This window comes from Pongo pygmaeus, chromosome 9, assembly GCF_028885625.2.
Source record: "Pongo pygmaeus isolate AG05252 chromosome 9, NHGRI_mPonPyg2-v2.0_pri, whole genome shotgun sequence".
In the NCBI taxonomy this organism is placed as follows: domain Eukaryota; kingdom Metazoa; phylum Chordata; class Mammalia; order Primates; family Hominidae; genus Pongo; species Pongo pygmaeus.
Genome location: NC_072382.2, coordinates 104,787,246 through 104,800,777, shown reverse-complemented (window position 1 = coordinate 104,800,777; position 13,532 = coordinate 104,787,246). Strand labels below are relative to the sequence as shown.

Below are 13,532 nucleotides of genomic sequence, written 5' to 3'. Positions count from 1 at the left end.
TTACATTTCACTGAACAATTATCAAATCTTGGGATACATTAAAGATGTCTGTCAATGAGTTAAAGAAATTGGAAATTATGAGAGGCATTCAGAGAAACTGTAAATATGCTAAAAGGCTGGAAGGCTTTTCTGATTCTCCAAGCTAACTTAAAAGCTCCTACTTCTACAGCAGTTTACACTTGTGTCATTAGTCATAACTTAGTGCAAAGCTTCTTTAATTGTTTCTCTAACCTACTAGACTGTCATCTTCATAAGGGAAGGAACTCACTATTAAATTCCCAGGGCTTAGATCAATACCCAGAATCAAATAAATATTCTTATCTATTTTTTACAAATTAGAAAACTGACGCTAAGAGTTATATCTCTCGCCCCAGGTCCCACACAATAGGACCCAGTGTTGAATCTATGTTTTCTGATTATAGACTCCAAGATCTTTTCACTATAAGAGGTCATTCCTAATTGGTATGTAAATTGTAAGTAATACATACCTGCTGATTGATAACTTCTAAACGTGAATCTTTCAAATGTGTTTTTAACCACTCTGTAGCTTGGGAAGAAGGATCTATAAGAAATGGGCACACTCGACTCTAGTACAAAAAAAAAAGGAAAAGTAATGTTTTTTAATGATTATCAGCTTTCATTTAAATGGAAATAGTTTTCTAGAAATTATAAATCAATTACTAAATGATCTATTCTCTCAAGCTTTGGAGAACACAAATATACAACCATGAAAAAGAAACAAAAATACAGTTTTTAGCTGCATCACAAGCCATATTAACAAATTTTCAGTGACCAGGAGTTAATATTAGGTAATTACATTTAGCCAGAGTATAGAGAGTACAGTCCTACTTCACACAAAATAACACAGAATATTTGTACTAACATTATGCTAAGCAAGAGCTTTAGTCTCAAGCTGATGTCATTTGCAGCATTCTTTTTGGCTTTTAAAATACACAGTCAAATTATTCCCTATCTATTTATCTATCTATCTATCTATCTATCTATCTATCTATATTCTTTGTTTGAATAAAAACTATAAAGTCCATAAAAAGAAGTATGAGCAAAGCATTAAAATACTGCTAATTATCAATATAATTGTTTACATTTTAAGACATTAATTCTTCTAAAGCAGTATATATCCAATATTACTAAAGGAGTATCCTGGAAGAGAAAATTACATGGGCTGTAGGTTAAGATCTAATGAAATGAACTAAAAACTAAATTCATTATAGAACATCCTGCACTAATTAAATTCTAAAAAAAAGGAAGTCAGGCCCGGTGTGGTGGCTTTGGGAGGCTGAGGTGGATGGATCACGAGGTCAAGAGATCAAGACCATCCTAGCCAACATGGTGAAACCCCGTCTGTACTAAAAATACAAAAATTAGCCAGGTGTGGTGGCGGGCGCTTGTAGTCCCAGCTACTTGGGAGGCTGAGGCAGGAGAATTGCTTGAACCCTGGAGGCGGAGGCTGCAGTGAGCCAAGGTCGCACCACTGCACTCCAGCCTGGCAACAGAGTGAGACTCCATCTCAAAAAAAAAAGGGAGTTAGAAACCAGTGAAAATGCCCTCCACACACAATGGCACTTAGTAGACAGAAGAAAGCCAATTATATATGTATAAAATGTGTATCATATGTATGATAAATTTAGAAGTCATTTAACAATCATTGCTACCTACTAAAATTTAAACTGATCTAATTTTTCTTAAGTTTTCACATTTCTTTGAAAAATGTAATGCAATTGTGTGCTATAAGAATAAGAGAACACATATGAAAGTGAGAGTAAGATGAAAACTTGGAATGGGGTACGGCAGTCCCCCTTATCAATAATTTATTTTCATGGTTTCAGTTACCCATGGTCAACCACAGTCCAAAAATAGGTGAGTACAGTACAATAAGATATTCTGACAGGCAGAAAGAAAAACTACATTCACTTAACTTTTATTACAGTATACTGTTATAGTTGTCCTATTTTATTATTGTTGTTGTTAATCTCTTACTGTGTGTAACTTATACATTGAACTTTATTATAGTATGTATGTTTAGAAAAAAACATTGTATTTATATATATGTATATATGTATAACATAGTATGTATGTGTGTATAAAATAGTATGTATGTGTTATATAAAAATGTATAACCCCATATATAAATATGGGGTTCAGTACTACCTGAACTTTCAGGCACCCACTGAGGGTCTTGGAACACATGCCCAGGAGAAAAGGGGGGAACACTGTATATCTAATAAGAACAGACATGTTATCTCAGTGGCACACCAAGAGGGAGGGAGATAGTGGGGATTATCTGCCCTGTGGACGAATAGTTTTGTATCACCAATGTTGTTTACAATTGCTAGCACATGGTGATAATAAAGAGATGAACGACTTTAAAACAGCTTTATTATTATTTTAAAATGGTCCACAGACAAGGTACCTTGCTTTCACTTGCACCCACAGTAGACTATTCCCATCATACCTCCTGCCACGTTACACTGTATGAGCATCACCCAGCATCTATTTCTAGAGGTTTCACTTACTGCTCCATCATTTAAATGTACTACTCGAAGCACAATGACGTGGTTAGTAAATAGCCTGTGAAGTGTTACCATGGTGCTGCACCTAGGTTTTTGATCTAATTTTATGCTAGCATTCAATAGCAAACATTTCACAATTCTGCATTTTGCCTAACTATAAAAGTAATTATTTTAAATTTTTAAAAAGTTCTTACCCATGATTTCAAACCAATGATCTGATGCAGTTAAATGAAAAGAAGAAAGGTAATGTTTCAAAATGTTTTTGGCAAAGAAAACATGCTTAAGTTTTTCAAAAGGTTCTTACAAGTTTGTTGTCATCTTATTTTACGACTCCAGACAGATTTAGATAAGATTTCTATGGTACATTTTATCTCTGTATTCCATGATTAAATATAGTTAAATTCTACAACTATACTCAATCCAAAAATGTTGAGCTTTCATTTATTTACTCATTTGTTCGTTACTTCATCTACTATATGTTGGATAACAACTATAGTGAGATAGTACAAGGAGTATAGAAATTAATAAAATACATTCCCTTAACCTCAATAACTTTACATGCAATAAAGATGCAAAAATAAAAATTTCATCATCAAGAGGTGCACAAGTTGCTACTGAAGGATGATAGGTGAAGTTATGGCTAGAAAACAGTTCAAGTCAAACTAAGACAAGAGAGATCAGCTAGGCAAAGAAGTGAAAAAAGAAAAACATTTCAGGCAAAAACAACAGCATGATATAGAGGGGAATAAAAAGGTTTGGAGTATTTGGAAAACTTACAGTACTCTGGTGTAGCTAAAGAAAAATAAATATGGGCAAAGATGATGCATATAAAATGGCAGGAGTAATCTGGAGCCTGTCTGATCATGATCAGCTTTTTATGCCATGTCTAAGGATAATGAAATTTTTATACTGCAGACAATGGGAAATCACTAAAATATATTAATTGAGGCAATATTATGATTGGATTAATGTTTTAGAAAAATCACTCCAACAATAGTAAAGGAAGTGGTACTGGAGACAAGGAACCAGCTGGTATAATGATATATTTATCCATATACAAAATGATAAAGGCATAAATGAAGCCACTGGCAGTGGAAGTGATTAAAACAGGATGAATTCATGAGACATTTGAGAAGTAGATTTGACAAGATTAGTTGAATAATTAACTGAATAAAAAAGTAAAGAGACATAGTAAGAATGACGTGCAGGGTTGTAGCTTGCATTACTGAGAAAAGACTGTGATATCTCTGGTGGTAGAAAATAAGAGAAGCAGGTTATAGGGAGTGAGAGTGGAAGAAAAATGAGTTCTATAGTAGAGAGCTACCTTGCCTACCCTGTATGTCCCACTAAATGTATTTCTGATGGGTTATCAATATGATTAGATGATCTAAGCTAACCAATCAGAATCCTTTTGGGAGATTGGCATATTATCTATGGTGCAGAGGGAGTGAATGACACATCTTTAGTCTGGAAACATGAACTCTAATAATGGTAAACATGGAGTCACCAATGGTCAAGGTTAACAAAGGGCAAAGAGAACCTGAGAATGAATCCATCTTATAAAATGGAGACAGAGATCTCCTGGTAAAAATTATTTTAATTCAGAAGCTTGCCTCAACCTTTTAGACATCTCAGCTATTTAAAAGCATAAATTGCTACTTTTTCCCCTTAAATGTGCTATAATTGGCCACTGGAGGATTTTTGACTTAAAAAAATGGTGAATTTAGTTAAAGGCTGATAAATTTTGAGCTGCCTAGGAAGCACAGGTAAAAATATCTAACAGGTAGTTAGAACTATAGGTCAAGAGCTCAAAAAACAAGTTAAAAACTAAAGATACACAATCTCTATTTAAATTCTTCTCTCCTTGGGGGAAAAAAAGATTGGTCAAAGGATATTTTTGAAAGAGATAATTTTTAAAACACCTAGTATACTCTATAATGTTATGTCTATTTTTAATACCTATAAATGGGATAAATGCAAAAACATTTTATAAATAAAACTAAAGCCTAACTCTTGATTCACTAAGGAGAGTTACATTAACAAGAATATAAAATAAATAAGGCTAAACACACACACACACACACACACACACACACACTCCTATGAGAAGTGTATAGACAGGAGCTAGATGGCCTGGGTTTGAATCCTGGCTCTACCACTTGATAGCCATGTGACCTTAGACAAGTGAATTAACTCTTCTGTGCCTCAATTTCCTTATCTATAAAAGGGATAACACATGTATCTAACAGATTGGGTTGACTTGAGAATTACATGAGTTATGTGTTTAAGTGCTTTACCTATTTATTCTTAAACAGTAATATATGCACAACATGGTAAGTAATACGCAAGTATTGATTATTATTATTACTTACGTGAGGATTGAAAAACTTTTTCCTATGTGGAGAAGTTAACTTTAAAGTTGTAAATTTACCATTATAATTTTATATTCTTAGACTAGTATCACATTAGTTTGCATTTCCTCAGCATATACCAAAAGGCAGCAAGAAAAAAAAATCTAAGAAATTTTGAGTGGTTAAAACCAATTTGACACTGAACTGTCTATAACAATAAAACACAAATATTCAATAGATGTCATCACAAGAAAAACCCATATAAGATCTGATATTTTAATTAGTCAACTTCTCCACCTCCTTTCTTGATGCTTTTCACTCACACCTTCTCCATAGTTTCTAACAGCCTTATTATACTTTCCATTATCCACTGAGTTGGCCAATATTAGATCATATAATTTATCACTCAAACCAGGACACTGTTGAAAGTGAAAGGAAAACTATTAATAATTGTATCAGGACAACAAGTACAAACCATAGACCAAGCAATCCAGGACATATGATCACTATGGCCAAATTTTTCCTTGTCCCTCAAATACATAGGTCACATGAGCTTTCTGCTAACATAGTAAAACTAATTCCTGTTGTAAGAACAAGGGTATATAAGGATTTGACTAATTACTCTCTTCGGCAATACATGCACTTCAATAGTTAGCTTAACCTAAATATGAGAATTTTAAGCATCTTTGTAAGACTAATAAAAGAATAGTTTTAGACAAAAAAGTCTTTCTTAGCATCAACAAAATTGTTGAGTTACCACAGGCCTCGAATCAGGGAAAGCCTCCTCCACTGAGAGGTAGAACCTCAGAAAAGCTTTAGCATTGGTGTGTGTGTGTGTGTGTGTGTGTGTGTGTGTGTGTGTATGTGTGTGTTTTGAGAAGTTTCACTCTGACACCCAGGCTGGAGTATGCAGTGGTGTGATCTCGGCTCACTACGACTTACGCCTCCCAGTTTCAAGCAATTCTCCTGTCTCAGCCTCTTGAGTAGCTGGAGTTATAGGTGCATGCCACAATGCCCAGCTAATTTTTATATTTCTAGTAGAGACAGGGTGTCACCATGTTGGTCAGGCTGGTCTCAAACTTCTGACCTCAAGTGATCCACCCGCCTTGCCTCCCAAAGTGCTGGGATTACAAGCATGAGCCACTACACCAGGCCAGCTTTAGCATAGTTAATGAGGAGATGTATTATATCTCTGAATCACAAATGCATATTATTTATCATGTCTAGCCATCTTTTCCAAGAAGCCCAACTAATATATATTTAGAGATTTAATTTTACATACATGGTGATGTTAATGAGTTGATGTTACAGATTACGTGCTATCCAATCACACCCTTAAACTACAACTAATTTTAAATCTGGTACACCTTAAAACTGAGATGGAGTGTTGACCATAACGGCAAATTCATTTCAACAAAATAACTAATTACCCTAAGAAATGTTTCCAATGATTTTTGTTTTGTCATATAAATGCAAGTAATTATCTAAAAGGAACTTAGCAATGTTAAATACAAAGTAAATGTAAGCTTATTAATTTCAAAGGCAATTTCCCATATTCATCATGAAAGACAATTCAGAATACAAAACTAAGCATTTTCAATTAACATTGGTAAAAAAATTATTCTGATAAACATATTTTGTCTACAGACTTACCACCCTCCCCTTGTTTCTTATGGAATAAAAAAGAATTCTTAAACTTTTTTTTTAATTTGCAATCAATTGCTTTCTTGGATTATTGAAACAGGAAAAAGATGCGGCTATGAAACCTTAGGGAGGGAGTAACAAACATAATAAAAAGCATATAGTTTGCTATAATGTAATACATCTATTTACATAAGCATTTAGAGTTTCATATTTGTGATTCCATTGTGAAAATAATAAAAAAAATTTTTTAAGTAAATTTAAAAACAGGCAAAATCAAATTAATAGAAAGCAAAACTATTCAATTAGTGGTCAGCAACTTCTCTACTGGTAAGTTACCAATACAGTGAGCTGAAGCATAGTCAGCTGATTAATAGGTCTAATAAAACAGAACAAATTATCAAGTAATGAACAGCACCCAAAATATGAATCTTATAATACAGTTTACGCTACATAAAGAGGAGCATGTTTAATGTTCATGCTTTCTTTGAGACTATGGAGTTAAAAAATAATAAGGAAATAGTGTGTAGGCAGAGAGAAGGATTACAGAGAGGAAAAGGAATACTAATATTTATTATGAAATATAAACTATTGACAGAAAGAATAGAAAAATCACATTATCAAGGAGTCAAAATCATCTTCCAATTTCCATATCAGAAAAGTAAGCCAAGTTAATGGGAAAAATCAAACTTTATTCAAGTGATTATTTATTTGTGTGCATGGCTTTGAATGTGGTTTTCACATTCACTGATAATAAGGTTATGCTATTTTCCATTTTAAATAGCTTTGGAAACTGTGCACTATATGACAAAACAATTTTCCAAAATATGTGTATGATTATCTCTAATTGATAAGCCAAAACTTAACTTCACTTTTTGCTAATTTTGTTTGGCAAAATAAAATGAAATAAAAACATAAAATTTATGAAGTCATATATTCTAGTCTGTACTCATGAAGAAACCATATAACCAATGAATTGGGTATCCTTAAAATATTTCTATTACTGTTAGGAAATACAATTTAGAATATTTTGCCATCAAAAGAATGCCACTTTATACTTTTATATTAAGGTAAAAAATAAATTATACTGAAAGTCATACACTCACTAACTGAATCATTGATGGGTTTTCATTAGCAAAATATTTTTATTTTAGTAAGAAAAGGGTAACTGTGAAAGACTAAGAATATGAAGAATACAATTTCTACAGCAAGCTTGACAATAAAACATTTCTAATAAAAAAATTTAAATAAATTAACTACCTGTAATATTACAAGAGCATTTTCTATGGAAAGGTCATCTGATGGTAGGCCTTCACTTTTCCAAATTAACTGCTCACTTTCAGTACAAAGAAATCTCCTCAGATCAAATTCTGAAAAGTTGAAGATATTGATAGTACTTCACTACAACAATCTTGTACTTGATGAAGGGAAGGAAATAAAGCTATTTATTCCAAAACAAAAGTCCTATGACAGTCCTTACACGAAACCCATTCTTCCACATTTAACACCCAAACCCACGGAGAAAAAAGTCTAAAACAAAAACAAAAAGTGCAAAGGAATGGAACTCCATGAAGTCCTATTTCTTTGAGTGAATGTTTCACAAACTAAAATAATTTTGTAAAATACCACTAACATAACAAAGAATTTTAAAGTTCTTGCATCTCAGCCTATGAAATACAATTATTATAAAAATAAAAGTAACAATGTTTAATTGCATCTGTGCAATATCAAAAATAAATTCAGTCATCTCAGTTTTTTACAGTGATTTAAGAATAGAAAAATCATATTAATAAAGCAAATTCGAGAACATTTGGGGAATTCGGCAAATCTAAAGTAGCTAAGGTATCCTTGGAACCCATATAAAATTTCCCCCATTTAAAAAAGGTAAAATAACAGAGAACAAAGGGTCTATTTTTAGTATATTGAAATTTTAAATTCAGGAATAACTAAATACAAACTCTCAAGACCAGCTGACTTGGTCCATTCTTCCAAACAGGTTTTTCTCAGAGATTCAGGAGCAGCAGAAAGATATGTAATAAATGCAGCAGCAAGTTGAGCTCTTTTAGGAAGAGTAGCTAATTCCTCTGTTATCTCTACAACCTGGAAAAAAGAGAGAGAAGAAAGAGGGAGATATATGAGTATGTTCTAACATTAAAGAAAATGACAGTTTCATGGTTTTGACTGTGAGGGGGAAAATCACAAGTAATAACTCCTCGTTTTGAATGTAACGGTCAAAATGTAAAAATATCAAAAAGATTTCAGACGCTGCTGTGATATTTTTTAAAAGTATAAAATCCTTATATATTTGTAGAAACAAACATATTTAGTCATTTAAAGTTCTTAATGATTTTAAAGAAAGCAGAACTTTCATCCCAATCACAGTTAAATGGGAGTTTGCACCACTTTGTAAACTAAGATTAAGACACAGAGAATGAACAAAGGGACAAAACAAAGGTACAGCGTGAAGACCCATTAGCAAAAAGGTTATTGTAAATAAAGCACAAGATTCAGCAGAAAGAGTAGTTATATTAAAGGAAAGAAGAGAGATAGAGTTAATTAAAGGCAGATTGTGAAAGGTTTTCCATGACATGCAAAGGAATTTCTATTTTAAACTGTGACGTGAGCCATTGAAAGCATTTAAGCAAGCAATGAGTAATGTAATCAGATTGGGTTTTATAAAGATAATTCAGCTGACAAATGAAGGGTGAACTAATTAAAGGGTCAGATAGGAGGAAGACATTAAAAAAGTCAGATGAAAAATGAAAAGAAATTGGCATTAAAGATAGAAGACAAATATAAAGAATATTTGCAAATGGATATGACAAGTAAACAGGGAAGAGTCTAAGACAACCCCATATGTTTTTAGTATTGATGCCCAAAGAAAGATGCCTCCAGTGAAATAGAAAATAAAGGAGACTTGGAATAAGAAAAAGAAAATAATTTAGACACGTTGGGTTTGAGTTCCTCAGAGACAATTAAATGCAAATGTCTAATGTATAGTTGGAAATACACATTTAAAACTCAGTAGTCTGGAAATGTAGCTCTGGTCATTATGAAGGTGTAGGTGATATTATGAAGGGATGAGATAACCCCCAAGGTAGTTGCAGAAAAAGCTGCTGTGGAAGAGAATAACAAGGACAATCAACATTACTGGATGAGCAGATGAGGAGGATCAGGAAAGGAAAGGAAGCTTAACTGATTTCAGAAATAAACCAAGAAAAAACAAGAGATAACACTAAAAAGTCAAAATAATAAAATATTTCAAGAAAAAATAAATAGCCAACAGTGTCAAATCCTAAAATTACTGTCCTGGTGAAGGTAAATTCAAAGAAAATTCTAAGGAGTACTAAGTTTTCCATCCACTCATTTTCATCCTGCCCATCTCTCACAACATCGGAACTGAAAGGAAAATAGGCTGCTTTGCCTAAAAATCTATTCATATAAAGACACTTTGTTTAAAGAGTAATTCACATAATGGCCATTTATATCTAGATTATTTATCCTGAGCCAGGTGCAAATTAATGGCTCTTTCTCTTCTTTTTCTTAACATACATTACATTATAGATTTCCTGCATTTTAAATGTAGACTCCTCATGGCCCCTCTCTCAAACAAACCTGTGCATTCCATCTCTTATGTTCTCTATCAAGCTGATTAATTAAGACTTCTGCAGCTTTGATTGTTTCTTGTGCTTTGCTTACTTCAGCCTCAAGTTTGGCAGCTTCTGAAGTCCTGCTCTGAAATCTATGTAAACATTAAAATTTCATTAAAAGCAAAAAGGATTTGAGAGAGATTTAATGAAATTATCCATAGGTAATAAAGTAAACTTTTATGCCATAATTTAATTAATGATAATACTATTAATGTTTGCATACAAAGTATCATTAATAGAAGAGACAAATCAACACACACACACACACACACACACACACACACACACATATATAAAGTGCAGCATTCTCTACCTCAAAAAACTTGACAGGGTCTCTGTGCTGTACCGCATTATATAAAAATTTGCCAATATGGCATTCAAGGCACTGTCCTAAACATCCCATCTGTCTTTCTAGTTTTATTTCATTGTATTACTGAGCAGCAAAACCATTAATATATGTCAATATCGGAAGAATTTTACATTATCGTAAATATCCTAACCTTTATCTCTAGTGTTCTTCAGAATGTTCCATTTGCCTAGAGTATCTTCCAACTACACCCTTCCTCACCCCACAGCCCAACCCCCTCTAACATTTACCACTAAAAATACAAATAAAATTTCAAAATTCATTTTAGTACATTATATATAATCTCTCCCTATATTCATTGATCTTTATAATTTTCTTTTTAAATTATTTTCCTTGAAAAACATGTGTGTGATTTTATTAAATGTAATAGTAATATTTGACATGATTATTTAGTCATTCAACAAATATGTGTAAGTGCTTATAATATGCCCAGAGTGGTGCCAAGCATCAAAAAAAAAAAAAAACCAGCATTTAATTCTCCAGAACAGTTCCAGTTAAGTATTATAAATCTTATGCTATACATATGCAAACTTAAACCCAAATAAATTATTGCTCAGGTTCTCATCAATAATCAACAGAGGATCTAAAATTCATATACAGATGTGGCTGGCATTAAGTTGCATGTACTTTACAGTATATTTCATTGTCTTTCTAAGTGCCTTCTTCTTTCTTTCCCTAGACATAAGACTCTAGAACCAATTTGTCCAATATGGACAAATAGCCACTAGCCACTTTGTGGCTATTTAAATTATTAAAGATAAATAAAATTTTAAATTCAATTCCTCAATCATATTACAAACATTGCAAGTGCTCAGTAAGCACATATGACTATTGGCTACCATATTGGATAACACAGAGCACAGAACATTTCCATAATCTCATGAAGTCCCATTAAACAGCACTGTTCTAAAACCTGGAAATGGAAAGCTGCATCTTTATTGACCACAACATTTCATATTACACCTTGAACATGGTTTTGCAATGAATATTTGTTGCATTAAATCAACTCTCATATCTCTGTATAAGTTGTATTAGAAATGGAAACCATCTCTTTAATTTTGTAAAACTGGAATTTAAAAATTGATAGATCATGCTTATTTTTCAAGTCCTTTATTCTTTGTTGATGTATAAGAAAATAAGACTGTTACTCATGGCCTAGAGTCAATTAAACCTTAATTAAGGATCATAATAAGTAACAGCATGGTAACCAACATTAATTCATTCTCGACAATGACTCCATAATGAAAAATGTCATTCTGCTTCATTTAAAATTAAAAGTTAGTTCCAAAAGTTCTTATAATAATTCTTCCAAAATAATGGTAGTATGGCGCAATGGTTAAGAGCAGAAACTTTATGGAATTAGACAAATCTAGTATCTAACATGGCTTAGTATTTTACTAGCTGCTCAACTTCAGACAAAAAAAACTATATAATTTTAACCTTCCTAATCTGCTAAATAGAAATAGATTTACTTCTCATCATTGTTTCAAGGATTAAAGAAATAAATACGCAAGTTACCCAGTATAACACCTAACGCAGCAAGTGACTAATAAATGAAGTCAAAACATTGCTATAACAAGTTAATTATTCAATAAATATTTGAGAATTAGCTGAATATTAAGTGCTGATTGTGAGCACATGACAGTGAAAATAATACATTATACTTATTTTTCTTATACTTCTCTAATAATACCTGGAAAAAAATGTGAATTGTTTCCTATATTTCTAACATAATAATTGTTCAGGAATATTGAAAACACTGGGTTTATTGGTTTGGGGTTTTCTTTTTGGGTTGCTTTTTTTCTATAAGTTTTTCTCTATAAGTATATATTGGTGAGACAGAAAGAGAAACGGAAGAAGAGAGAGAGGGGGAGAGAGAAACACAGAGAGAGAGACAGAAAATTGTTTCCTGAACATAGAGAAAAAATTCATAGTTTTAATCTGATTAATTTCTTGGTAAAATAATTAGTTTTGCTTCCATTAAAAAAGGAAGTATGACACATCACTTCAACATACACTGTATTAAATCAGATATTATTCAGCTTTTCAATCTTCACAACTTTTAAAAGAAAATGTTCTAACATTTATAATTCCCATACCAATATTTTCTACCCTGTACTAAATAGGATACATGAAAGGCTTTAAGACTAATAATATTCAAAAATGATCCTTAACTTGAGTATAATATTTGCATGAAGAAATTTTTTTAACACAAAAGAGAAAAAAGTTAAAAGGACAGAATTTTTAAAAATAATAATGTACCCTTAAAAAGATTATAGACTACTGGGTCCCACAGCATCATCTGACATAAGAGTCTAAATCTTAAAAGTCAAAACAAGAAAGAAATCAAGATGTCAAATGTAAACACTCTCAGCATTATCCAAAATACACTTCAAAACATAACTTACTTTTCTTTGAGTTCTGATACCTTTTGACCAACAGAATTAAGAAGCTCCTCTAGTTTCCTTTTTCTGTCTTCAGTTTTCTTCAGATTCCTAAAATATAACTCAATATTATACAAGTCATTCTATTTTAGATATCAACTATAAAGCAGCAGCAGCACCTTAAAATGTAATCATATGACAATTAAAACTGTCAATAACTCAGTATTATAACACCTTTACTTAGAACTTAATTTGAAAAGCAATGCTAAAATTAAAAGTGTTTCCTCTGACCCAACTATACCACTTCTAGGAATTTATATTTAAAAACACTCATACATGCAAATTTCTGGATAAAAATGGTAAACATATTTATTTATCTTCTATCCGTTCTAGAACCCTACTAAAATGAAGCCAAGAAAATAAGAAAGATACACATGCACAGAGATCAAAAGAGGAAAGTGAAATAGGAGAAATTTCAAAAATAATTTTCTTTTTTTAAGAGACAGAGTCTCACTCTCTTTCTCAGGCTACAGTGCAGTGGTGCAATCAGAGCCCACTGCAGCCTCAAACTCCTAGGCTCAAGCAATCTTCCTACCTCAGCCTCCTGC

The 13,532-nt window shown here is 32.3% G+C and overlaps 1 protein-coding gene across 6 annotated transcripts in view; it reads right to left on the bottom strand.

Moving 5' to 3' along the window:
• The window catches only part of DYNC2H1 (dynein cytoplasmic 2 heavy chain 1), a 359,810-nt gene that overhangs the window by 232,022 nt on the left and 114,256 nt on the right, over positions 1-13,532 (bottom strand). For all 6 annotated transcript variants that reach the window (XM_054438209.2, XM_063672124.1, XM_063672125.1 and 3 more), the window contains 5 exons: positions 12,949-13,035; positions 10,139-10,265; positions 8,482-8,623; positions 7,784-7,893; positions 489-587 (listed from right to left, as the gene is read on the bottom strand). In XM_054438209.2, coding sequence (XP_054294184.2) covers positions 489-587; positions 7,784-7,893; positions 8,482-8,623; positions 10,139-10,265; positions 12,949-13,035 — 565 coding nt within the window. The remainder of the gene's footprint in view (positions 1-488; positions 588-7,783; positions 7,894-8,481; positions 8,624-10,138; positions 10,266-12,948; positions 13,036-13,532) is intronic.